Source organism: Simochromis diagramma, unplaced genomic scaffold (assembly GCF_900408965.1).
Source record: "Simochromis diagramma unplaced genomic scaffold, fSimDia1.1 OVJJ01000131.1, whole genome shotgun sequence".
NCBI classification, from domain to species: Eukaryota; Metazoa; Chordata; class Actinopteri; order Cichliformes; family Cichlidae; genus Simochromis; species Simochromis diagramma.
The window spans coordinates 5835782-5860687 of NW_024387200.1; the positions used below are offsets into that span (position 1 = coordinate 5835782).

The 24906-nt window shown below is 38.4% G+C and overlaps 4 protein-coding genes across 6 annotated transcripts; 1 reads left to right on the forward strand and 3 right to left on the reverse strand.

The window, feature by feature from the left end:
• Positions 1–1102: 1102 nt before the first annotated feature.
• On the reverse strand, positions 1103–3593 carry LOC120745417 (myosin regulatory light chain 2, atrial isoform-like). Its single transcript, XM_040050243.1, has 7 exons — positions 3482–3593; positions 3195–3296; positions 2748–2823; positions 2468–2572; positions 2300–2378; positions 2152–2200; positions 1103–2068 (listed from the first exon to the last, which is right to left on the reverse strand). The coding sequence occupies exons 1-7, from the start codon at positions 3482–3484 to the stop codon at positions 1964–1966; spliced, it is 519 nt and encodes a 172-aa protein (XP_039906177.1). The 5' UTR covers positions 3485–3593; the 3' UTR covers positions 1103–1963.
• A 2756-nt stretch (positions 3594–6349) lies between these two features.
• LOC120745856 (myosin regulatory light chain 2, atrial isoform-like) lies at positions 6350–8269 on the reverse strand. The gene is made up of 7 exons (XM_040051049.1): positions 8139–8269; positions 7895–7996; positions 7583–7658; positions 7304–7408; positions 7135–7213; positions 6778–6826; positions 6350–6680 (listed from the first exon to the last, which is right to left on the reverse strand). Exons 1-7 carry the CDS (start codon positions 8244–8246, stop codon positions 6576–6578), a joined length of 624 nt encoding a protein of 207 aa, XP_039906983.1. The 5' UTR covers positions 8247–8269; the 3' UTR covers positions 6350–6575.
• Positions 8270–9352: 1083 nt separating this feature from the next.
• gck (glucokinase (hexokinase 4)) lies at positions 9353–18342 on the reverse strand. 2 transcript variants are annotated; one of them, XM_040051048.1, is made up of 10 exons: positions 17322–18342; positions 13368–13530; positions 13078–13232; positions 12877–12996; positions 12234–12329; positions 12036–12135; positions 11743–11926; positions 10961–11116; positions 10400–10633; positions 9353–10102 (listed from the first exon to the last, which is right to left on the reverse strand). In XM_040051048.1, exons 1-10 carry the CDS (start codon positions 17328–17330, stop codon positions 9955–9957), a joined length of 1365 nt encoding a protein of 454 aa, XP_039906982.1. In that variant the 5' UTR covers positions 17331–18342; the 3' UTR covers positions 9353–9954. The 2 variants fall into 2 exon arrangements, with proteins under 2 accessions (XP_039906982.1, XP_039906981.1); XM_040051047.1 differs by lacking the exon at positions 17322–18342 and adding an exon at positions 13655–14111 and having other exon boundaries at positions 9354–10102.
• A 367-nt stretch (positions 18343–18709) lies between these two features.
• On the forward strand, positions 18710–24601 carry ykt6 (YKT6 v-SNARE homolog (S. cerevisiae)). 2 transcript variants are annotated; one of them, XM_040050368.1, is made up of 8 exons: positions 18710–18780; positions 19295–19431; positions 19567–19649; positions 23079–23179; positions 23271–23375; positions 23579–23644; positions 24210–24311; positions 24422–24601. In XM_040050368.1, exons 2-8 carry the CDS (start codon positions 19328–19330, stop codon positions 24455–24457), a joined length of 597 nt encoding a protein of 198 aa, XP_039906302.1. In that variant the 5' UTR covers positions 18710–18780; positions 19295–19327; the 3' UTR covers positions 24458–24601. The 2 variants fall into 2 exon arrangements, with proteins under 2 accessions (XP_039906302.1, XP_039906301.1); XM_040050367.1 differs by lacking the exon at positions 18710–18780 and adding an exon at positions 18787–18951.
• Positions 24602–24906: the final 305 nt, after the last annotated feature.

A 24906-nucleotide genomic window follows, 5' to 3' on the forward strand; every position in this document is an offset into this window, starting at 1 on the left:
TGCAAACATGCACAGTCGCTCTTGTAGCTGAAAGAGGAGCTTGCCTTTCCGGACTTCACACACTCCTTGTTCTCTTGTGGACTTGGCTGATATGTTGGTAAGAAAGTGGCTCTGCAGTTTATGTGGATGCTTGTTGTTGTATCCGTGGCAACAGTACCCCCAAAAGAATGAAACAGCAGTGCCTGTGGCTGCAATGAATGCAGTCAGGGCCACCTTCTTTACTTTTAATTCTTAAAAAGTATATATGTATTTTTATATATATATTTGTTTGTTGTTGTTCGATTTTTTTTTTTAAAAATGACTCAATTTTAGTAAAAACTAACATCAAATCTGTTATAAAAATATTCTAAGGAAATGTTCTCAAAAAAGACATCATACTCAACAGACTTCTAAATAACAGATGAGATGTATTTCGTATTTTGATTACAGATGCATTCTTGTTTTTGTACTTTAAATAGGACACCAAAGTCAGAAAGGGTTGAAGTGAAAGTAATTCATCAGTGTTCTTGCAGCTCTCTCAATATAGGAACAAAAATAATAGTACAATAAGAATATATAATGCCATATCTTTTTTTGTAAGCAGAAAATATAAAATAATGTCATTGCCATTTATGGATTCATGGTCATCAGGATTTGGTCTGGGTTTTTGCTGTTGTTGTTTTTTTCTATTTTGTATTCTTAATTGATGTATTTGAGGTTTGATATATGGTTGATATGATATTTATGGTTGATTGATGTTTTATTTGATCCAATCCAATCATTTTTATATATAAATATAATAGGGCGATTGTGGTTCAAGAGTTGGGAGTTCGCCTTGTAATCGGAAGGTTGCCAGTTCGAGGACAGTCTCGGTCGTTGTGTCCTTGGGCAAGACACTTCACCTACTGCCTATTGGTGTTGGCCAGAAGGGCCGATGGTGCGATATGGCAGCCTCGCTTCTGTCAGTCTGCCCCAGGGCAGCTGTGGCTACAACTGTAGCTTGCCTCCACCAGTGTGTGAATGGGTGTGTGAATGGGTGGATGGCTGGGTGTGTAAAGCGCTTTGGGGTCCCTAGGCGGGACTAGTAAAAGCGCTATACAAATACAGGCCATTTACCATTTACCAAATATAAAGCACATTTGAAACAAAAAAGTTGAAAGGAAAGTTGTTAAATAAAATAAAAGATCCGCCATACACAGTTGCCCACACACATCAATAATTATATCTAAAGCATTACAGAAATACAGGAGACATGAATGAATAGTGGTATTGTGAAGCGCTTTGAGGGGTCCCGAAAAGCGCTATATAAATGCAATCCATTATTATTATTATTATCATGTGATTCAGAAGAGGCTGAATCTTGGCTTATCATAGTCACCCATATCTCTTGTGGCCTGGCAACTGTCTCTGAAAGGGAGACTTATTTTGATGGCATCCCAATGTGCAAGAGTCATCACATCAGCAACATGTAAAATGAGCACAAATATGTACACAAATACATGAAGTAACATATGATTACATTCCAACACAATGTTAGCAAAGTTTCCCTCCAAGAAGACGTTATTTCACAACGTTGCCTTGAAGCAACGAAAAGAAAAACTGAGTTCCTGAACATTCAATATACAAAAAACTTCATGAAACTTGACAAAACTCCTCTATAAAGCACATACACGTATCTGTCATTTACAATTTATGCCATTTTAAAAATGATTTCTAGAGCAAAAATTCTTAACTTCTTCTCACACCATGCGGTCGTGTGACCATGTGTCAGAAAAGGATTCCCCATCTTAAAATCATGCTTGATTATTCCTCCCACATCTCATTGGGCTTAGATTTCAGTTAAGTTCACATGTACTGGGCATAGGGCTTATTACCTTCACTAACTCAAGGACAGCACTGCACTGCAGACAGGTCAAATTATTAACAGCCAAGGTAAAATGGGTTTAGTTGGACTTTACGACATGCCTTCACACAACTGTGCCGTTCATGATTCTTCCTTCTCATCTCCATGTGTGATGATGTAGCAGAGAGACTTGTAGTCAATGTTTCCAGTTGGATCTATGGGAGCGAGAGCGAAGGCCTGATCCACCTGTAGGTTTATAAAGAGAAAGTTTGTCTATTGAAAAATATCTTAAAAATTATATGAGAATCTGTCAAAAACAAAACACAAACCTCCTCTGCTGTGAATTTATCAGCCTGATTCATCAGTAGTCGTCTAAATCTAAAAAATAATCAAAAACAAAAATTAAAGGAAAACAATATAAAATATTATACCATTATAGCCCATTTGCAACAATGCAAAAGCTAATTGCTGTCTTACTCATCCTTATTAACAAAGCCTGTTCCATTGGGGTCAAAAAGTTTGAAGGCTGCTAGTATGGTGTCTTCAGGATCGGTACCTGGAGCAAGATCAAATATCATCATCCATCACCTGAAAGCACCTCACAGGAATTTCAAAGATCTCTTTGAACATCTGTAAATCTCTCACCACTGAGTTTCTCCCCAAAAAGTGTCAGAAATACAGTAAAGTTGATGGGACCCTTCCCTTCATTCAACATTTCATCCAACTCCTCCTCTTTGACATTTAGCTTCCCTGGTACACAAAAAAAACACAGAGACATGCCAATATACATTTACTAAATGCAGTAACAGTAGCAGGTCAACATCATTACAGCTTTCACTTATTGGAGTTTATTTGCTATCAGTTTATACCTATTTTCCACCTTTGAAATATGTAAAAGATCAAATGTTGGAAGTAAAGAAATTACCCAGTTGTGCATAAGTTTCCTTCAGGTCCTGTTTTTTGATAACACCGTCTCTGTCTTGGTCAATGCAACCAAACGCCTGTAGGATGAAGAACACATCTGTGGCACATAACTATTTTTGAATCATAGAAAGAGTTTTATAACTGAAAAATGATGTTTTTACTTTTAATAAATAACACATTTAGAGGCCAACTGTCAATACGTTTAGAAATACTTTGAACACATTTCTTTCAGACAGAGGATAAAAAAAGTGAAAACCTGATGTTTTTTCTTGGATGTTGGGAACTTTGCATTTCCTTTGAAGTTGGTTAAAGTAACTAACTAAAATTTCTAAGTAATTTTAAAATTTCTATTTAGTCTTTCAGTAGGCTTTAAACAACAATGAAAAATAAGTTAAATATGAATTTGAATTTATTTTTAAGGAATTGGTGTCATAAGCTGGTACTTTACCTCCTTGAACTCCTGTATCTGAGACTGCTCAAACATGGAAAAGACATTTGAGGAGGATTTCTGTCCTCCCCTCTGCCTCTTGTTGGAAGCTTTCTTGCTTGCCTGAGATGAAGAAAAAAGTATATATTATATATAATCCTATAGAGGGCACTGAACGGATCAAAACAACTGATTTCGCAGTGCGTAAATAATGTTTTTAAATACACAGCATCTTCAAGATTCCTAATTTTTTTAAACAAAATCTTATTTAAAATCACCATAAAGACTAAAAACAGTGACTGGCTTACCATGTCTGAATGTAGGTTTACTCCAATCCAGGTGATGATGGAGGGTTTTATGTGTAGCCCATGTTATCTTATCTCCTACCCTCCTATAATAGACTGCCATGGATAGCTGAGACCCTTACATGGTTAAAGCCGTGTCAGTGTGTGGCTGAATGGACGTGATAAGTGTTGAAGCACACAGGATTCCTCTGGGCTGGAAAAAGAGATAAGAACAGAGACGACAGGAAAGGAGACCAGCAAAGTGACTTTGGACATTTGACAGTCATTTAAATAAATTCTTATAATTCACGGACTAAATCAGGCAATTAAGTTTTTACAGAGAAATATTAGAATAATATTGGATTATAATGCAATGCAAGGGTTTTCTCAAAAACTGTGTGAACTAAATATTTTTTCTTAATGCCTTAACTTTCTGTTTTTATTTAACTAGTAAAATAATGATAATAATAATAATAATAATAATAATAATAATAACATATACAGCTATTAACAAATGAAACCGCTAAAATACATTTTTTTAAGCCTAGTATGTTTTCTACTTAAAATAAGTATAAATCTAGAGTTATTTAACCCAGCTCTATTCCTTAACTAAAGTGAAAACCTTCTTGGTAGAAAATATGGTTTTAAAATACTTGGCAGGTACAGAAACTATCCATTTCAATTTCTTCTGTCTCTTTACATAATTCTCAGACACTTCATGTTGTCGGGTTTTGTGATGATCATGCGTCACAAAGCCTCTAGTTTCCTACACTTCCTGAATATTTCCACTCTGCAGTAAAACCACTTGCAGCTGATTGTGGAATATCTAGCAGAGAAGAAAATTTCACACACTGACTTGCTGGGACTGTAGTATCCATTTACCGTTGGACCAATTCTTTTACAAATGTTTGTAAAAGCCGAGAGTTGTTTGATTTCATACACCTGTGGTAATGTGACTGAACACACCTGAACTCAAAACCACATCCAGTTTTGCTTTGCATTATTGGTCAAAAGTGGATTCATTACAATGATACTGTTTTGTTCTCTATTGTGTGGACACTCCAGAAACCCTACACATATTCCATATGTATGAGGACTGATGACATGAATACTCTAAGACACATCACCTGTGGTGGCCACGCCCTACTTGCCATTGTAGCTATATAAACACTATGCATACGTGGCTTCTTCAAATCCCTGATTTCCACATAGTCTAGCATACGTGTGTCACCTTACCTTGCCAGAAGAGAGCTGGTCCCCATACCCCTCTCAGGGATTGCTTTTGTCTCTCCTACACAGGCCGGTGCAAAACTTGGCACTATATAAATAAAATGGAACTGAAATTTTATTTTCCAACGCAAAATTTGACCTTGTTGGAAGTTATGTCAGACTTGCCAGAGAGTAAAGACAGGGGGAAAGTGTGGTGTTGGCAATTTCTGTCTGACTTCCAGAGCTAGGGGACTGGGAAAACCCTGCACTGTGGGAGAGCTTAGTTGCCGTTCATTTCCACCTGTTATAGACAAGAAACAGCGTAACATCCAAAGCTTCTTAGGCAAACCTGTGTGACATTAAGAGTATAAGGTGTGACTTGTGCCCCAAGTGCATGTCCCTCAGTCATAATCGGCACATTTCACTGATGGATTAGGGCTAATCCAGGGGAGCACAGCTGTTTAAAGTTGTGGAATAAAGGTGCCTATGGAGGAGGGCCATGATAATTGTGTTCACTTAGAGAGCATAGAGCCAGACCATGCAAGCTAGCGCGAGAGAAATGTGGTAACTTCCAACGTAGCCAGAAACCCTTTTTACAACTATATGCCGTAACCAACATGTCTCGTTTCCATGTTTAGCTCAGGAAGTAGAGGTCATCAACTGATTGGGAAGGTTGGGGGTTTGATCTCCGGCTGTTCCAGTCTGCATGATAAATATCCTTGGACAAGATACTGACCCCAAGTTGCTCTCCGATGCAGTATGAATGTGTGTGAATGTGTCTCAATGTTAGATAGAAAGCACTTATGTGAGAAGCATTAAAAAATCTGCTTGTGTAAATTGGAGAATGAGGCAATTTGTATAAAGCACTTTGAGTGCGCAGGTAGAAAAGCACGATATGAGAACCAGTCCATTTACCAGTGTTCACTTGTCTGGTGTTAGTTTTCATGTCTGTCTCTTTTCTGTTTCACTTTCAAAGTTAACTTTGCTTGCTGTTTGTCCTTACCCGATTCCCTGATTGTTTTCACCTGTTGTTGATCATTCATATATCAATAATTTTCTGTTTAATCCCTGATCAGCCCTCCGTGTGTGCTCAATCCTCCCTGTGTCCTGTGCCAAGATATATCACACATTTCCCAGCTTGTTCCTTTTTTTTGGTTCGGTTTTTTTTTTTTTGGCTTTTTTGCTTTTTTGGATTCTTGTTTAAAGAATTTATTTATTTTATGAGAAGTTATTTTAATATTTAAAGGCTTGCTTTTGGTTTACCATTGTGCCTGCAGTATCCTGCATTTGTGACAAACTTAGGTTTTAAACTTGGGAATTACTTTGTCCCTCTTTGGGGGGATACTCCCACTGGGTTTAAATCTGGGACTCTCCACCATTTGACCTTAGAACTGAAGAAGCTTCTCGGATGAGAGGTGAAACGTCTTCAAGCAACTCAAAGAAGTCCAGACGCTTTTCTTTCCATGCTCCTTAGACTACGATGACCTGGATGACTGAGAACCTTCACAGACATCTTGGGAATTACTTTATGTTCTTTTATAGAAAAAAATCTCTTAAAATATTTTGTGGAATGAAAATAAGTACCATCTTTACTGACCGTTTCCATATGCAGGAGATGTATTTCTTTTGGAATTACAGCATTTTTGGTCTTACTCAATATATAGTTTTCCCTAACAACATGAGCATTTGTAAGCAATAGGAACGTATTTGAGGAGGCCAAAACTTTATTGGTAGTTATTAGTAACTTACAAATGAGAAAATTCTCAATTTCCAATTGTTTTACAAAGGTATGAGGTGGAGAGAGTGTAATACTTTCAGATATAATTTTAATAGCAGTCATTTGCATTTTTATATTAGGTAAGCTGGGTTTAGTTGGACTTTACGACATGCCTTCCCACAACTGTGCCGTTCATGATTCTTCCTTCTCATCTCCATGTGTGATGATGTAGCAGAGAGACTTGTAGTCAATGTTTCCAGTTGGATCTATGGGAGCGAGAGCGAAGGCCTGATCCACCTGTAGGTTTATAAAGAGAAAGTTTGTCCACTGAAAATATCTTATAAATTACACGAGAATCTGTCAAAAACAAAACATTAAAGCTGAAAACACAAACCTCCTCTGCTGTGAATTTATCAGCCTGATTCATCAGTAGTCGTCTAAATCTAAATAAAAATAAATAAATGTTAAAGGAGAGGAAAAATAAGATACTTTAATGCAGTGGTCTCCAACTCCAGTCTTTGAGAGGTACTATCCTACAGCTTTTAGGTGCATCCTTGCTCCAACACACATGAATCAAATAAATGGCTTGTTACCAGGGCTTTGACACACCTGATAGCATACTAAAGAGGTAATTCCACATGCATCTAAAAGCTGCAGGAGAGTAGCTCTCGAGGACTGCAGTTGAAGACCCCTGCTATAATGCTATGGGCCACACGGAACAACGTGAAAGCTAATTGATAAGAGTTCTTACTCATCCTTATTAACAAAGCCTGTCCCATTAGGATCAAAAGGTTTGAAGGCTGCTAGTATGGTGTCTTCAGGATCAGTACCTGGAGGAAGATCAAGTATAATTCATCCATCACCTGAAAGCACCTCACAGGAATTTCAAAGATCTCTTTGAACATCTGTAAATCTCTCACCATTGAGTTTCTCCCCAAAAAGTGTCAGAAATATAGTAAAGTTGATGGGACCCTTCCCTTCATTCAACATTTCATCCAACTCCTCCTCTTTGACATTTAGCTTCCCTGGTACACAAAAACACACAGAGACATGCCAATATACATTTACTAAATGCAGTAACAGTAGCAGGTCAACATCATTACAGCTTTCACTTATTGTAGTTTATTTGCTATCAGTTTATACCTATTTTCCACCTTTGAAATATGTAAAAGATCAGATGTTGGAAGTACAGAAATTACCCAGTTGTGCATAAGTTTCCTTCAGGTCCTGTTTTTTGATAACACCGTCTCTGTCTTGGTCAATGCAACCAAACGCCTGTAGGATGAAGAACAAAGAATATTTCAAATGAAGTGTGACACAGAACCATTTCTCAATTTTGAAAGCGTTTTATAATTAAAAAATGTTTGTTAACTTTTATCGAATAACAAGTTTAGAGACTTACTGTCAATACTTTTAGGAAATACTCAAAAATAAGTTTGCAGTAATACATCTTTTCCAAGATCATTTCCCCAGGAATTTAAAGGAAGTGGTGTCATTAGCTGGTACTTTACCTCCTTGAACTCCTGTATCTGAGACTGCTCAAACATGGAAAAGACATTTGAGGAGGATTTCTGTCCTCCCCTCTGTCTCTTGTTGGAAGCTTTCTTGCTTGCCTGAGACAAAGAAACAGTTACTCTTATACATAATCCTATAGAGGGCACAGTACATAAAGAATGTTTTTAAATACACAGCATCTACAATTTTGCGAAAGACTTCTAAAATCACCATAAAGACTAAAAACAGTGACTCCCTTACCATGTCTGAATGAATGAAGGTGGGCTCCCAGCCAGGCGATGATGCTAGGTGGGTTTTATGTATAGCCTGTGTTATCTTATCTCCTACCCTCCTATAATAGACTGCCATGGATAGCTGAGACCCTTACATGGTTAAAGCTGTTTCAGTGTGTGGCTGAATGGACGTGATAAGTGTGAAGCACACAGGATTCCTCTGGGCTGGAAAAAACAGATAAGAACAGAGACGACAGGAAAGGAGACTAGCAAAGTGACTTTGGACATTTGACAGTCATTTAAATAAATTCTTACAATTCACGGATTAAATCAAGCTCTGAAGCTTAACTTATGATGGAGGTTTTTACAGAGAATAATATTGGATTATACTGCAATGCAAAGGTTTTCTCAGAAGTTTTCTGTTTTATTTTCTTTTTCTTTTGGTAATGATGTTTAAATAAAAATAACTATTATTAATATTAATAATAATAATAATAATGTAATTGTTAAAAAAAACAGTATATTTTCAAGTTAAAATACTTACAGGTACATTAGGTATCTGTCTCTTCTTTCTCTTTGTGTAATTAACACTGTTAAGCACTCCCTGATGTATTTAATAATACATATGAATATACGGACAAATGTTTTGGGCAATACACATGCCAAGAAGCTTCTGGTGCACAGTTTTCCTGCTGATGTAAATGCCATAGGAGGTTTGCATATCTAGGAAGGAATATCCAGGAGTGAAGAAATTTTACAAAGTAATCTATTGCAACTGTAGTATCCTATTACAGTACCGTGCTCAAACTCAGCGTGCTCTTTAAAACAACCCATTCTTTCACATATGTTTTTAAAGGCAGACTCTGTGGCTAGGTGCTTGATTTTATACATCTGTGTCAATGGAACTGAAAAAAATGTTAATTGTGGCCCGATATCTTCCACGATATGGATATCTTTTCTTCATATAGTGTATTCATTATATTCCTTAGAACATTTGAGCAGACCTGTCAATCTGTTACAATACATGCTACATTTACAGGAAGGATATTATATTGATGTTTGGTAGTTCTTATTTCATTAATATGACATCAGGACAACTACCTTCAGTTTTGATACATTACACTGATGTTGTTTAGTCCTTGAAGGCTGGAATGTCAGAGAAGAAGAAAAAAAAAATTATTTTGCTGTGCCATCAAAAATAATTGATATTTGGCGTTGAAAATAAAAACAGATTCATTTGAAGTATTATAGTTTATTAAGTACTTTTATTTACAGTTAGGTTTATTCACATCCAAAGCACATTTAAAGAACAACACTATACTAGGTAACACAGTAAGGAAATTTGTAAACATAACATTTAAATATACAATACCAAAGATATATTTAATTGCTCACAAACAGGAATTACACAACAAACTAATAAACTTGATTTAGTTATAATTTACAGCCGTATTTACAAAACTGGCATTATAATACACTGTCATCAATACTACATAAGTCCTTCTTGAAATACTCCCATCCACACAACCAGACGGAAGTGACACACAAGAAGTATGAATCTTAAACAGCTCTCACACTAACGTCTGTCTTATGTGCAACAGTCAACGTTCAGAAAGTTCAGAAATTATGGATTTGCTAAAGCCTGGTGTGATACTACCAAGTGCAGCCTCTAATAAGAGGTTGATCCATTCTTGTCTTTACACCCTACAACAATAACCAATCAGTTTGCTTACAAACAGCCTGTAGTAAGGGCACATCAGTGGATTTCATAAATATCCTCCCATCAGAGTTCAAGCTTTCCTCATCACTGCGCATTCAGGAGACTGATCAGTGCATAATTGCCCTTAATCCGCGAACAGATTTGTAGCCATTTTACAGGCCACTGCTGAGATAAGAGCGGCTCCACGACCGCTCCCCTCCTCTGACTGGATGAAGGTGATATCAGAGTGAGGTGTTAGGTCCCTGACGACTTTGTGGAACCTGTCACGGAAACTGAGACATACAAACAATTGGTCAGAACATCTCATCCTCATTTCTCTCACTTCCTCTTGTGTCTTTAGAACAGCTATCTAATAATTTTTAAGTTTAAGACACAAAATCCCTATACATAAATGTGTTTTGAATCTTCTACTTTCTGCTTCTCCTGTTCACATTCGACTGTTTCTTTCTTCTTTTTTTGGAGAATTGACTTTTTCTTTAGAGCAGGTACATCTAATCTCATACAATCAAATTTGCTTATAAGGTTTAATTAAAGTCTACACTATTCAAAAGTCTAAGAGCATTCCTTACCATGGGTGCAACTTGTAGACAGATCCATCGATGCCCACTGTGATCTTCATGGCTTCCTCACTGCGTCTCTCCCGCATCAGGTTGATGACACCAGCGAGCCCTGTGGCGCACATGTGAGCAGAGCGAGTGGAAACACTCTCGCAGACCAGATGCACAATGTCACAGTCAAGCTCTGAGGGCAGAACTCCCAGCGAGGACAGGATGTTGTAGATTTGTTTTCTATCCCCAGTGTCACTGTAAAAAAAAAGAGAGAGAGAAACATTTACAAATTCAGCTTCTAGAGGCACAATGCAGAAAATGTAGTGTGTTGAAAATATATTTTCTTTCATTTCTGGTTCCACTAAATATATAAAATTTAATAAACGCCACATGTTTTCATCACATAGACTATTTAATTTTGTCCTAATGAAATATTCCATTGATAAACTCAAGTCATGATCTGTTACTTTCTTCCATCTGTTCATATGCATATGTAATGCTTTCAGGCATAACAAATAGGATCTTTTGTCATATTTTTAATTGGCAGCATTCCTTTTAAAAAAAAATGTTTACTCAGCCCACCTCTCCACCTGTGAGACATAGCGTGTCTCAAAGCTTCCACGTGTCTTCAGCAGCTCTGAGGCTTCACCATTAAACAGCAAGTCTTCATTTACTAGCTTCATCATAACAAGCCTCACCAGTTCACCCATGTACTTCCCACTGATAAGCTTCTCATATCTACAGGAGATAAGGGGGGAAAAGAAGAGAGAGAGAGAGGCAATTTTAATGACAGGAAAATATTTTATGGGAGATGTGAGGGAAAATGAGGGCTAAACAGGAATGATGTGTGTCATAAAACACATGAGCAAACAACTGTGACTGGCTGGGGAAAGAATGACAATGGGTTGGGAAGGCGACGCCGAAGCTAAAGAGGCTGAATGAGGCTGAGCTCTCTGCAAAATCTCTGCATAAAAGGTAAACAGCCATTAGGCTAACAGTTACTGGCAAGCAGCAGCAGAGATAGATGATTAACCCGACGTCCCCTCCATTGAACTCATCACTGACGTATGAGGGCTCTGGCCATTTACTACCATCCTGAGGAAAAATAGTGGGTAACTAAGCAACTGCACAGAAAGCTCAGGTGAGGGTCAGGTGAGTACTACCAGACAATGATGATGAGTTCAGAAAAAACATGTAACATGTTGTAAATGACTTAATTTACACTCCACGCCCACCACTTTAAGCCCTTCAAACAGGTGGCAGCCCTGACTGCACGTGTATTCAGTAGACGTTTGAAAATGAAAGAGCTGTGTGACGTGCATGCTATATGTTTGAACTAAATATAATGTTCTCCGTTTACTCACAGCTGCTGTCCGGGGTTAATTGAGGCTTCGTCCACCACTCTGTCGTACTCCAGTCTAAAGTCCTCTAGCTCCCCGTTGTCTCCGAAAGCCCCCCATTCTGTGTTCACACACATCCGGCCCTCCTCCCCTTCAACCAGCTCCACAGTCCTCATTTCCTCCATGTAACATGCATTGCAACCAGTACCTGGTAAGAAAACAGACCCACAAACATTATATGGATGCTCATTTCTGCAAGAATCTAGATATGAGTCAGACTTCAGGCTGGTTGCACGTGTGCATTTACAACTTCTTACCAACAATCATCCCGACTTCACAGCTGCGATCTTCATAATAGCAGGAAATCATCGTGGCAACTGTGTCATTCACCATGGCAACCACATCCATCTCAAAGTCCTGTGTGACGATACAAAATTTTAATTCACAGAATTAAATTCAACCACTATATCTACAGCTGTACTTTTAAGAAGAAAGAATCCTATACGTCCACCCACCCCTCGTCTCTTGATGGCGTCTCTGAGTAAACCCACAACATTGTTCCCTTCTGCACCCGAGGCCTTGAAGCCTTTGGTCCAGTTAAGCAGGATTCCCTGTGATGGTAAAAAAAAAAGAAAAAAGAAAAAGTAAACTTTAAATGCATGACCTTTATTATACAGTGCTTTATTTATTATACCACCACCTACCTTAAATTAACATTACTAATCTTCCTCTTTCCTTTGTCCAGAATATTCACTATCCCTTTGTGTTTTAGTCTCCACACCACTCAACCTGAGCTGTCTCTCTAGCATACTCATTTCTAATCGCGTCTTTACATCTTAAACTCTGCCACCTCCTGTCTATCGTGGTTTACATTTACCTTTTTACAAACAGCTGAAAGAGTTATTACAGTTATTTACTTGCATTCCTGAACAGAAAAAGTTGACTGTTATACTGTTTGTTGGCTCCCATTTGGGTATAAAAAGTGAAATCATCTCTGCTCTTCATTAATTTTTAGTTCTAAAGACATTTTGAAACATTTATAAAATGTTTGTATAAAATGTTTGTTTTAAATAAAGAACTGTAGATAAAAAGCTTCTACAAGTCCAGCAAATAAAGGAATTGTTAGAGGTAGAAGGGTATAAGAGTAAATTCACCCACCTTGTCAATGTCCTCATGTCGTACTGGAAAGGAGAACGTGAAACCCAGAGGAAGCTTCTTGTGCTTGATGTGGTGTTTGTCCAAGAAATCTGACATACACTCTGCTATGTAGTCGAATAGCTGCAGAGATATTAAAAAGTTATTTCACAAGAGTAAAAAAAGAAATGCTTGCTTCTATAGATAAATCGGAGTATTACTAACCATTTCAGCAGTTCCTGTCATGGCATCTTCAGGAATGGAGTACATTTGGTTCTTTGTTTCAACCTTGAAGCTCCTCTCTTCGTCTTCACCCACTTTCACAAGCATCACACGAAAGTTTGTGCCTCCCAGGTCCAGAGCCAAGAAATCACCAACCTCTATTGGGAGAAAACACCATACATTAGTAATCTGAATGCACATGTAGTCTTTCACTGCTACATTAAACTTAAGTTCACATAGGAAAGACTTCATCTAAACACTGGCAATCCTCTCTTTCAGAAGTCATGACCCACCTGATCCTTCAGGGGTGGAGCAGACATAAGTTGGAAGCATTTTAACGCTAGCCTCTTCATGTGTCTCCAAACGCAATCCTCTCTCCATTTCACGCTGCATCCTCTTCATGATCTCTTTCAGGTCTTCTTTATTCAGCCTGAACTCGGACAGGATCTGGTCCACCTGCATTCAGAGGAGAGATGAAGTAGGTGAGAACCATTTGACACCATATTATAAACACCGGACAGAAACTTTAACAGGAACAAAAGAATCACAGCACCGGAAATTTGCTGACTACAAATCTTACCGCGATGACTTTATCAACCACAGAGTCGTAGCTACTAGGCAACTTCACCATCTGGTCGAGTTGAACGCTGACACAAGGCATCTTCACAGGCTTAACAAAAAATTCGCTTGCGTGTGTTTTTAGGAGTTTGGTGAGTGTGAGACCACCCAGTGTGTGTGTGCAGAGTGAGTGAAGTGTGAGTACCACTGAACAATCCTCCGCTGCTTTTATTCTCAGGTGAAGGGGGCTGGACACACCAAATCCTATCGCCCTCCCCTTCCCAACCTCACCCCATCTGGCCAAAGAAGTGCAAACATACACAAACGCCCACATGCACACAAAGAGGTATAACCTCTGGGCAAAGTTATAAAATGGTTTGACCTTGTTTCTCAAGATATCTTTCATGACGTGTTCATTTTATTGCAAGAAGACAAATTTTAACTTGTTTTTTTTATTGGCATAAGATTTTTAGTGTTATATTTTCTATTGTGTTATATTTTTTATTTAGTTAGAAGGTTTTGGGCTATTTGTTTTGTTTTGTTTTGTTTTGTTTTTGCTTTAAATTCAGTTTAGTTTAGTGGTTTGGCTTGTTTTAGTGTTTACTTGTTGATTTTGTTGTATTGCTATTGGTGATATTTTTCCAGACTTTTATATTTAAAAGCAAGATGATGCAATACAACAACGCCAGCAGGCAATCACATGGACATCTGCATTTATTTAAATGGCTTCGTAAGCAGTAGTAATTGCTTTAATAGTACAAAATCTTTTGTTAATTTTTATTTCTAAGTCTAGTCTAGTTTTAATTTTACTTTTGACTGCTGTGTTTTAGTTTAGCTAAAGTTTAGTTAGAGTTTATTATAATGACTACGCTGATAGAAATAGTCAGATATGACATTTTGCCTTTACTCTATTTCTACAGAGGCTCTATCTTGGCTCAGTATACATTCATATTTTATTAATCAGTTATTTAAATACATAATCACAATAAAATTATTTTTATTTAATAAACATTAGGGCTACCACATAATCTAATTCTGATTCTGTGATTCTGATTTTGAGCACTGAATATGTTTTAATGTTGTTCGCCTTTACTGCCGTGGTTTTCAGACTTCACAAAAAAGCCTGAAAACTCTCAAAAAATGCATTTTTGTTAAATTAGATCATAACAACATCACAATAAACGTGATCTCCCAGTAATATTATGTGATTTGTTAAGTTGAGGAACTCACTATCCATTAATGTTAAGTTTTAAGTTTTCAAGGTTATCTGTTACTTTTATATACGGAATTACTTTTAGCCTCAATCTACTTTAGAATGCCTTTTTTTTTAACATGACATGTCAACTAACCCTGTGGCCCAAACTTATAATTGATTTTTCTTTTAGAAGAACACCATGCAAAGCTATGGGGTTGCTCAATGTTAGACCTGAAAGATACTCTTATGTTTGCGAAACTGCAAACATGCCGAAATTAGAAATAAAAAGGGTTGAATGACCTCCAAAACTTAAAATAGCACGCCAGAGGTGAAGGTCTCCTCTGCTTATCAGCTCCAACAGTTTACCTGTCCAGAGGTAAGAGCTTTTTTTAGCTCTGACCTTTTTCTCTAATAGTATGCTGGACCTGAGTTCAGGGTTTTTTTTAGTAATGGCCTTGATTTTTGAAGGATCAGCATCAGTACTGTGAGATAAGTAAACCCAAAGAATGCGAATGACTTACTTTCAAGTTTGAATAGTCATTAACTGTGCATGTTATATATATTTGTTGCTTTGGTATAACTATACAATGCTTAAAAATGAATAAAATAAAAATAATAAAATAAAATTACAACTTGTTTCTATCAGGTGGGATATCTGATATGTTTTTAAACTTTGGTCTCTTACATCTGACACATTTCTTGAAAATCTTTTGAAGTTCTCAGCACTGAATGTGCATATAACAAAACAGTTCATACATGCGGTAGTTTGCCATAGTAAACCTGCAAAATGCTGCAACTTAATTCAAGTGAAGTATTGCTATCAAAATGACATGTTCCTTTGGCATGAAGTCAACCAGAGTGGTCAAAAAGATGTTTTGTCAGTGCTCTGATTTAAGTCTTGTCTTGTTACGTCTTCCCTGACGCCAAATATAACCTCTAACAGACTTCTTTATCAAAGAATAACTTCTTCTTTTTTTTTTAAATCAAAGTGGATGGTCTTCTGATGCTGAAAGCAAAATGACATTTGCATTCATCTGTATGTAACATGAGGGAAAACATGTCTTGATGTATGCTCGATCATCCAGGTAAGGAAATCCCAGAAAGTTAATTCTGTTCATCTGGACGTAACGTTTTCAGTGGGAGAGATGTTTCGTCACTCATCCAAGTGACTTCTTCAGTCTCAGCTGAATGCAGGTTTCCCAGCAATATAAACAGTACATTTGCATAATGAAACTAGCACCACTGATAAACAATGGTTGGAAAAAGCTGCAGTCAGTTGAGACTGAAATAGTCACTTGGATATGTGATTAAATGTTTCTCCCACTGAAAACACTACGTCCAGAAAAACAAAACTTTGTGGGATGAAGGAAAACTAATTTATTTTACTGCAGTGGTCACACACTACACTAAATGCAGTTACAACAAAAGCTAAAAATGTTACACAAATATTGCTATTAATACCTAAAAATCATAACTATGTTTACAGTAACAAATCTGTGCTGGAACTCACTGGATTCCAGCTGGCTTGGCCGCAGATTCTCACCAACCTCTCCTTCACAAAAAGTTGCTGCACTGTAATACTTTTAACTGTGAAGAAAGATTTAGTGCGTCTTCTTTCTGCTGTCTTCAAGTGTCATTCAACTGAGCCAAAGCCACTGAGGAAGCACTAATGTGTTTGTGATGTGTCTGATTTTTACTTGATTTTCACCAGCTGGTATGTGTTTGACTGATTCTGCTAATAAAACAATATGATATTTTAAAGGGGGGGGGGGGGGTTTATAATGCTGGGTGATGAAATTGTTAGAAGCATGTTGTAACACGCACGCAGTTTGTTTAGTTTGTGTCCATTTACAGGGAGAAATTGAATGTGTGCCAAGTGCTTGTCAATAGATGATTATCCAGTTAATTTAACATGTGGCCTGTTTGCACAGAAGCCTGCCTGAATGGATCTCCAGCTGTCTCTCGCAAAGTAAACTTCAGAGACTGAAGCAACTGTGTTGTTCGATTACACGAAAAGAAACGCAAAGATCTGTAGCGTTATAGTGTATTACTACAAACTGTACGTCAAGGACAATTCATTTGTTTAACCACGTTCATCAAAAAATTAGTGCAAGGAAATGGAAATATTTTAGCTCCGTCTTATCACGTTTTCTGTATCCAACTGTAGCCATGATACAACAGATACTTAGAAGATAGTCATGCATTTATTTACCTTTTGCCATTAATAGTCCATTTATAGTATAAGATCATATCATTGATATCAATATCATTGAATTGAGAACTATACTGTAGCTGTACCCTTCTTCTAAAAGTCAGTGCATCATGTAATATGGAAAACACAATTTGTGACTTTTCCTGTGTACCTCTTTAGTTTACTGTCATGATTATGCATATATTAATCTATCTGGAACGCATCTGTTCAGAAATTTATTTGATCACATTAAAATTTTGCAGATAGCTAGATTTAAAAACAAACAAAGAACTACTTCTTTACCTTTTCCATCGTATGACAATGATGATTAAATCCCAAGTGTCCTGCCGACCATTAGTGTTGGAGGTGGAGGTTCCCTCCCTTTAGGAGTTTTGATGATTCCCAAGTTGTTGCTCTTATGGTGTTTTGCCTCGGCATAGGTGCATGAAAGGCCCAACCATTATTATGTCCCCAGCATTTGGTCTACATAATGCTCAGCAGCAGCTTGAAACCACATTTACATATCTGCAGTTTTTCTACTTTCAAAGCTGTAAACAGAAAAATAAAATCTGCAGGCGTCCTAAATATCTTAAATAACTTTTGGAAATTTCTTCATTCTCGCAGATACTTTTGGCGGAAAGTATAAAAACTAAGAATTTGTCTTAACCCTTGCACACAGTAAACTCAAACCTTCATTGATAAATAGCCTAAATTACATCCTAAAGAATATGTATGGGAAAAAATGTAGTATTAATTTTTGCTATCTACATATGTATCTACTTATTACACACATAAATGCTACATATTTTAAATATTCAAACATTTGTTTCTAGGCAAAAACCTATGGACGTCTTCATTCTTGTTAGCGGTTCCAGTTAATATCCACGCAATGAGTATGCCATCCAAGAGTCAGTTAAACAAGAACAACAAGACAATAAATTATCCAACCAAACCTTTGTCGCATTGATAAATCCTTACATCTTTAAGCAAAAATGGAGAAAAATATGAAAGCAACCTCCAGTTTGTAGGCAAACTTCTCACTGACAGTATCTCAACTCAAACAAAATTAGTTCCAGGAAAAGAAACCTCATTTCTCCCTTCAGTGCAGCTGACCATCATCAGATTCACCTAAATACTTACTGGTTTCCATGCCAATAGGATTTCAATGTGTCACCAAGGAAATGAATAACAGGCTCACATCTGACATGGAAAACACTTACTTACACTGAGTTAAATGCCCAGGAGGAAATTGCTAAATGGAGCAAGATTACCAGAGAAAACATAAATTGAGGTTGCCATAAAACAGCTGAATGTTAAAAATAGTTTTGGGGTTTTTAGGGTTTTTAGGGTTTTTTTTTTTTTTTTTACAGATTAAGGACATAATAATAATAATAATAATAATAATTCTACAATTAGTATAAAAGCACATTAAATATCAATAAATATGGTTGAAATGTTGAAACATATCACCATTTAAACCAGTTATTACAATCTCATAATCCTGCTAATCTAAACCGATAAAAATGAGATTTGCTGCATCCAATAATGTACATAGTACCTTAGATGAAAAATAAATATGATCCGTTTAAGGCTGACTGTTATCCATCCGTGTGTCTAAGGTTTCCCTCCGTGTAAATACGTTTATATTAGGTAGATATAATATCGCTTTGAATCTGGCAATCAACCGGAACTATTAGCACAGCGGTGTGCGTGTTTACAGCGGAGTGAATGTCAGATTGCACCGTTTGGGGACCGTGACGTGGTGATTGGTCACTTTAAGTTCATGTTAAAAACTGTTAAGTTAGCGCTAACTATACTGTGACTAGGTTGGTGGACGTGTTTCGTGCATACCCACGAGTTTTATTTTAATACGGAATTGGACTTTTTCTGTCTGTTTTTACTGGAATCAGACGGTTTGCGATAGTTTTAGCTGGTAAGTTAGCCGAGGCCTGCCTTAGAGTAGATAGCAGCTGGAGCTAATCTGATTAAATTTTGTAATTTTGTTGACAAGTTTAAAACTTGAATCAACTTCTTTGCAGTCTTTGCTTTTCGCCGTCAGTCAGCCTGTTAATCCCATCTGTAAGGAGGGAAAATTGTTAATCTAAGATGACTATGGCTGAGAGTAAACAGTTAGCCTACAAGCTTTTATCTAGGCGGCGACTGCTTTTGCTGCGAGCTTCACATCGTTGAAGTTTCCCTTTTTTGTTAGCAGGGAAGCTAGTTAGCTGAGCCGGATAAAGGATAATGCTCTCATGTGATTGTTCTTGTGTTATCAGGACTGTGTAACTGACACACGAACCGGTGGCAATATGAAGCTCTACAGTCTCAGCATCCTCTACAAAGGAGCGACCAAATCCAATCTTCTCAAAGCGGCCTACGACCTGTCCTCCTTCAGTTTCTTTCAGCGCTCCAGGTGCGTCTCACTAACGAAACGAAACAGTTTTTACTGTAGTTTACTGACCCGTGCCTCACACATCACGGGTAGTATTTATTTCACTATTTTTAAGTGTTTCCTTCTCTACACTAAGTATTGCTTTGGTTTGTTTAGCATTCAGGAGTTCATGACCTTCACCAGTGCCTTGATTGTTGAACGAACATCTCAAGGAACCCGTGCCTCTGTCAAAGAACAAGGTAAACAGATTTAGAGTGTTTTAGGTGTGGCCCTGTGATGCAGTGATTAGTGCTGTTGCATCAGAGAGGACCCTACAGATTCAGGGTAACCTTTTGCCAAGTATCCTCTTCAGGGCTCTCAAAATTTCAAAATCCCTGGTAGCCCTTCGGGCAGGGACTCTTCAGTTTTTGGTAGCCCAAAATAAATGTAAGTAGCCCGAATAAAAAAAGAGAGCAACTTTTTGATTGATGTTTTGTTTCCTGTTTTGTTTTCTTTACAATATTATACATTAAAGTATAATATTGTAAAGGAAACGAAACATTAATCAAAAAATTGTTGAAAAACAAATTACAACATTGTATAAAAATTACAATCATCAACTCAAATACTTTGTTCTAATTGAACAGAAATTTCTATGAACTTGTAAGAACTGTGTAGGACATGAATCAGTCTGTGTCAGATCCTGAATTTGAAATTTCCACTGAAGTCACGGGTAAGAGACAAGTGGAACCAAGATCTAGGCCATTTGCTTTTTGAAGTTTGCAAAGACTGCTAAATTTTGCCAGTGGTAGTTCACTCTTTGCAACATAGTACGCTGTTCTAAACAGATTTTTCAGGTTTATTTTTAGTATGTTATTTGCAATTGGTGTTTGTACTGGGAAAGATATTGCAGACTGAGCAATAATGCATTTCTTGCATTTCTCATGGGTTCTAATGGGGGCCTTTCTTAAAATGACTGGTCCCAGTGACAAAGGCGCTTGTCGACTCAGAAATCGAGAGAAAACCAACAACACACCCGGCAGAACATTATGTTATTTACACGGGTGCACATAAGTGGTCCGCATGTGCGCATTCGCTGTCAAAATAAAAGACGCGCACCAGATAAGAAGTTGCAACGCGCGTTTGCGTCCATATAAAAAGCACTGTTTTTGTCCGCTGGAGTGGGATTTTCACGCTAGCGGCAGTGTTCTTCTGCAGATGTCAATAAACGGCTGTGCTCCCTGGCTAGCTCACGGGAAGCAAGACCAAACGACACCTCCGTCTCCTCCTTGTCTGAGCTCGCCACATTGGTGTCAGAAGTGGGATGACGGTGGCACCCCATGTTCTGGCCCGAGTGACTTTTTTCCCCCGCCGGTCGTGACCGGCCGGTGCGCCAAAAGAAGGCACCTGGACATTTGCAGGACTTTGTGTGGGGCAATGGGGTCGTCGGGGACGACTGACCCCTTAGGTGGGGGCTATGTAGCGGGTCAGGGCTGTTCGGGGTTCTGTTTGTACAGTTATGTTTTGTTTATGTTGCCATAGTGACGGGTGACGCCCTCTCGCTGCGACGGTGTGTCCTTCCGGGGTCAGAGGGCGCCCTGTGTGTTGTTGTTTTTGTTGCTGTGCGGTTGCCGCACTGAGCAGTTAGCTAGCGGCAGTGTTCTTCTGCAGATGTCAATAAACGGCTGTGCTCCCTGGCTAGCTCACAGGAAGCAAGACCAAACGACACCTCAGTCTCCTCGTTGTCTGAGCTCGCCACATTGGTGTCAGAAGTGGGATGATGGTGGCACCCCATGTTCTGACCCGAGTGACTTTTCCCCCGCCAGGTCGTGACCGGCAGGTGCGCCAAAAGAAGGCACCTGGACATTTGCAAAGTGAAAGCAAAAAACAAGCGCAAATTCAAACGCGATTTCAATATGTCACATATTGACAGTGGCTCACTGATACCAATGACATAATTACCCAGCTACATTTCCGAAAGAATGCAAAAGCATTGACATATATTTTTCCTTCCTACAATAGCCCGACAGGCAGGGCAGAGATAGATTTTGGTAGCCCGACTGGAAAAATCGCTAGCCTCGGGACGTCGGGCTAGCGATTTTGCAAGCCCTGTGTTACAGGCATGGCCCTTTAAGGATGAAGCCTGATGGGAAATGTATTCGGGATGTGTGTAGCGGGACTGCCTGGTGTGTGTGAAGAGAGAGAGCGGAAAAGGGGAAAAAGTAACGGTTAGCTACAGAAGAGACGAAAAGAAAATAAATAAAAGGAATATAATAACTCCCTCGACAGCCAGAGTTGTGTCGGCGATGCTCGCTGTGAGTAAACTGTTTCAGCCCACTGTATGCGGTGTTCATGCCTTAGAGAAGAAATAAAGTTCGGTGAAGCAGTTTCCTACGCCTCCTTCGATCTTTTTGCTAGCGGAGTTGACCTGTATAGTAAGCTGTTGCCGGCTACGAGTCAGTTACGGAACCTTCAAGTAACTGCCAGAGGTTTCCTTACTACGGTTCGGGGCCGCGGATCTGGCGCGGTAACACCTGTATCTGATTGAGGAATCACTCATCTTTGGAAAAGAGAGTTTATTACAGAGAAATGGCTCTTTCCAAAATAAAAGCTATACTATACGCTTCTTCTGGGCTATATTCTCAGCAGCATATTGTAGCGGGTCAGGGCTGTTCGGGGTTCTGTTTGTACAGTTATGTTTTGTTTATGTTGCCATAGTGACGGGTGACGCCCTCTCGCTGCGACGGTGTGTCCTTCCGGGGTCAGAGGGCGCCCTGTGTGTTGTTGTTGTTGCTGTGCGGTTGCCGCGCTGAGCAGTTAGCTAGCGGCAGTGTTCTTCTGCAGATGTCAATAAACGGCTGTGCTCCCTGGCTAGCTCACGGGAAGCAAGACCAAACGATACCTCCGTCTCCTCCTTGTCTGAGCTCGCCACAATATATTTTTCCTTCCTACAATAGCCCGACGGGCAGGGGAGAGATAGATTTTGGTAGCCCGACTGGAAAAATCGCTAGCCCCGGGACGTTGGGCTAGCGATTTTGCAAGCCCTGCTCTTACAGTGGTATTGGTATAAAAGGCTGTACATTAGCCGCTTACATGGATAACTAAAGACTATCGCAGATCTCAAAGGACGAGAAAAATAATTTGATATATAACAGTTGTGATTTGTAATATCATAAAAGAATGACTTCCTGCAGTGTCCTGTGTCACAGCAGGGCAGAAGGAGATTTCTGCTTAAAAGTGATTTGATGTTTGACAGGGAAATTGTGATGGGGCTGTAACATGTTCTCTGGCCTGAAAATGGACATTTTAAGTCAAGTTTAAACAGTTGGAGATAATAAAGTAAAATGTAAGCTGTCTCAAAACAATGACGCTAAACATTTCCTTGTTCCTGAAGTACACAGACTGCTTTTCCTCTCTTCAATTTCATGCAGGCTGAATCATCATATCATGTGACATGGACTTTAACAAATGTCATTACAGAATTATGCTTCATAATCAGTGTGTGTTGTTTGTTTTTATTTTGGGAGTCTTATGGAGAACATTTTGCTAAGTTGTATTTTAATAAGGTTTTTTATTCTTTGGCCCTTCTTCAATGCACCAGTAGACACAGTAGTTTTCCTGTACAATAAGATCGGGTGAAAATTGTTCTGATAACAACACACCTTGCTCTTTGTTTTTTTTCTTTTCAGAGTACCTGTGCCATGTGTATGTGAGAAATGACAATTTGGGTGCTGTAGTCATCGCAGATACTGAATATCCACAGAGAGTCTGTTTCACATTGCTTGACAAGGTGGTTTATATATATTTTTAAATTAAAAAAAATATATAAATAATGAGACTTGTTGTTGTGATTTCAATATTGACTTTGTTTTGTTTTTTAGGTATTAGAGGAGTTCTCTAGGCAAGTGGACAGTATAGACTGGCCTTCTGGTAATCCTGACACCATTAACTACAAAGCCCTTGACATTCACCTCTCTAAATACCAGGTCAGTTTGTTTTACTTCTCAGAATTTATGTTAACGAAAGATCTGATAGTGTATGACTGCAACTAGACTGTTTGTGTGATTTTTAAAACAATATCAGAAGGACTCCATAATCACCAGATTCTCACATCATTTGGCAGAATTTACTTGTATAGTGCAAAATGCATCTACTTGATAGCTGGTTGTATTTTTGTATTTATCCACAGAACCCCAGGGAAGCTGATGCAATGACCAAAGTGCAGGCAGAGCTGGATGAGACAAAGATCATTTTGGTAAACCACCGTTCATACATAAATCAAAGTAGAAAAGTGTCCACATTACTCAAATTTTGCATTGCATGAGAACACAGAAAGAGATGATGGACTCTTAAAAAAACTTTTTAATACATGCTTTCAATTACATCAGAAATCAGATGTGTTCATAGTTATTCCTTATCCCTCTGGAATGCAGATGGAAAAGCCATCACAACCTATACCTTACTAAAACTTAGGAATGAAGCACAAAAACGCTTTTTTTTTTTTTTTTTTTTTTTTTTTTTTTTGTTCCTTTTACATTCACATTTTTATGTTCTTTAGACATTTATTAACTTCTCTGGAGTTAGACATACCCTGGGTATGTTGAACTCGCTTCATAGCATAGGGTCCAGATTGGCAAGGATTGGAAAGGTTTGCATTTGGACTTTATGTTATCCTGTCATCTGACAAAATGTAATGGATTGAAAGGCAACTTTCTCTTATTAACTGCAATTTTTTTTTAACCATATTGGGCAATCTACTTAACTAAAGCCAAGTTGTAGTGTTTCTGTTGTTTCATAAATAAATATTTTGTTGTCTGCAGCACAACACCATGGAAAGTCTGTTGGAAAGAGGAGAGAAACTGGATGATCTTGTGGCAAAGTCGGAGCATCTGGGAAACCAGTCCAAAGCCTTCTACAAGACTGTAAGTGTGAATGACTCACCTTATTGACATTATGCTAAATTTCAAGACTGTACGCTGAATTTACTAAGCAGGGCAAGTTATTTGCATATTTGTTTGTGTTTAACCTTCAGGCACGGAAACAGAACTCTTGCTGTGAAATCATGTGATGTCGCTGCCTCGTCCTTCTTGGACATGCCTCTCTATCTCTGCCTTTCTGCTTTTCCTACAACTCCCATCATCCACCTGCCACCAGCTCTCAACCAAGACAGTTCAGGGGCCGTCAAATCCAAGATGGGACACCGAGAAGAGAGCAAGAAAGGATGGCCAGTCTGAAATGCGACCTCTGCGGATTGTGACTGATGGGGGCTGAAGGAGTGATGGGGTTTGGTCAGGGGGGAAAGTAACATGAATTATTTTTAACCATTGAAAAGGTAAACATCTGTGCAGTTTTTCAGTACCAGTCGGAGACATAAGTGTGACGTCATGTATTGGTGATGTGTCGTTAAAATGTCTTCAAACCATTTAATGTTATTTTGATTGAATCAGATCTTGACAGTCTGGTCTCCACTCTTTAAAATTCGAAGTAGTATTAACCATGGTTGTGCTGCTGCTTCAT

Bases quoted from the DNA above. Each gene is read 5' to 3' on its own strand.
- LOC120745417 (XM_040050243.1), bottom strand. The intron at 2,824-3,194 runs GTAAAGTACCAG...TTCATCCTACAG, and splicing joins AGATACAGGAGTTCAAGGAG to GCGTTTGGTTGCATTGACCA. The intron at 2,573-2,747 runs GTAATTTCTTTA...TTTGTGTACCAG, and splicing joins GGAAACTTATGCACAACTGG to GGAAGCTAAATGTCAAAGAG.
- LOC120745856 (XM_040051049.1), bottom strand. From the start codon at position 8,246: ATGGCAGTCTATTATAGGAGGGTAGGAGATAAGATAACACAGGCTATA. The intron at 7,409-7,582 runs GTAATTTCTGTA...TTTGTGTACCAG, and splicing joins GGAAACTTATGCACAACTGG to GGAAGCTAAATGTCAAAGAG. The intron at 6,681-6,777 runs GTTTGTGTTTTC...ATAAACCTACAG, and splicing joins ATAAATTCACAGCAGAGGAG to GTGGATCAGGCCTTCGCTCT.
- gck (XM_040051047.1), bottom strand. From the start codon at position 14,038: ATGAAAGATATCTTGAGAAACAAGGTCAAACCATTTTATAACTTTGCC. The intron at 13,531-13,654 runs GTAAGATTTGTA...CTCTGAATGCAG, and splicing joins TGGTTGATAAAGTCATCGCG to GTGGACCAGATCCTGTCCGA. The intron at 10,103-10,399 runs GTAAGGAATGCT...TGTATGTCTCAG, and splicing joins GTCTACAAGTTGCACCCATG to TTTCCGTGACAGGTTCCACA.
- ykt6 (XM_040050368.1), top strand. From the start codon at position 19,328: ATGAAGCTCTACAGTCTCAGCATCCTCTACAAAGGAGCGACCAAATCC. The intron at 23,645-24,209 runs GTAAACCACCGT...TGTTGTCTGCAG, and splicing joins ATGAGACAAAGATCATTTTG to CACAACACCATGGAAAGTCT. The intron at 24,312-24,421 runs GTAAGTGTGAAT...TTTAACCTTCAG, and splicing joins CCAAAGCCTTCTACAAGACT to GCACGGAAACAGAACTCTTG.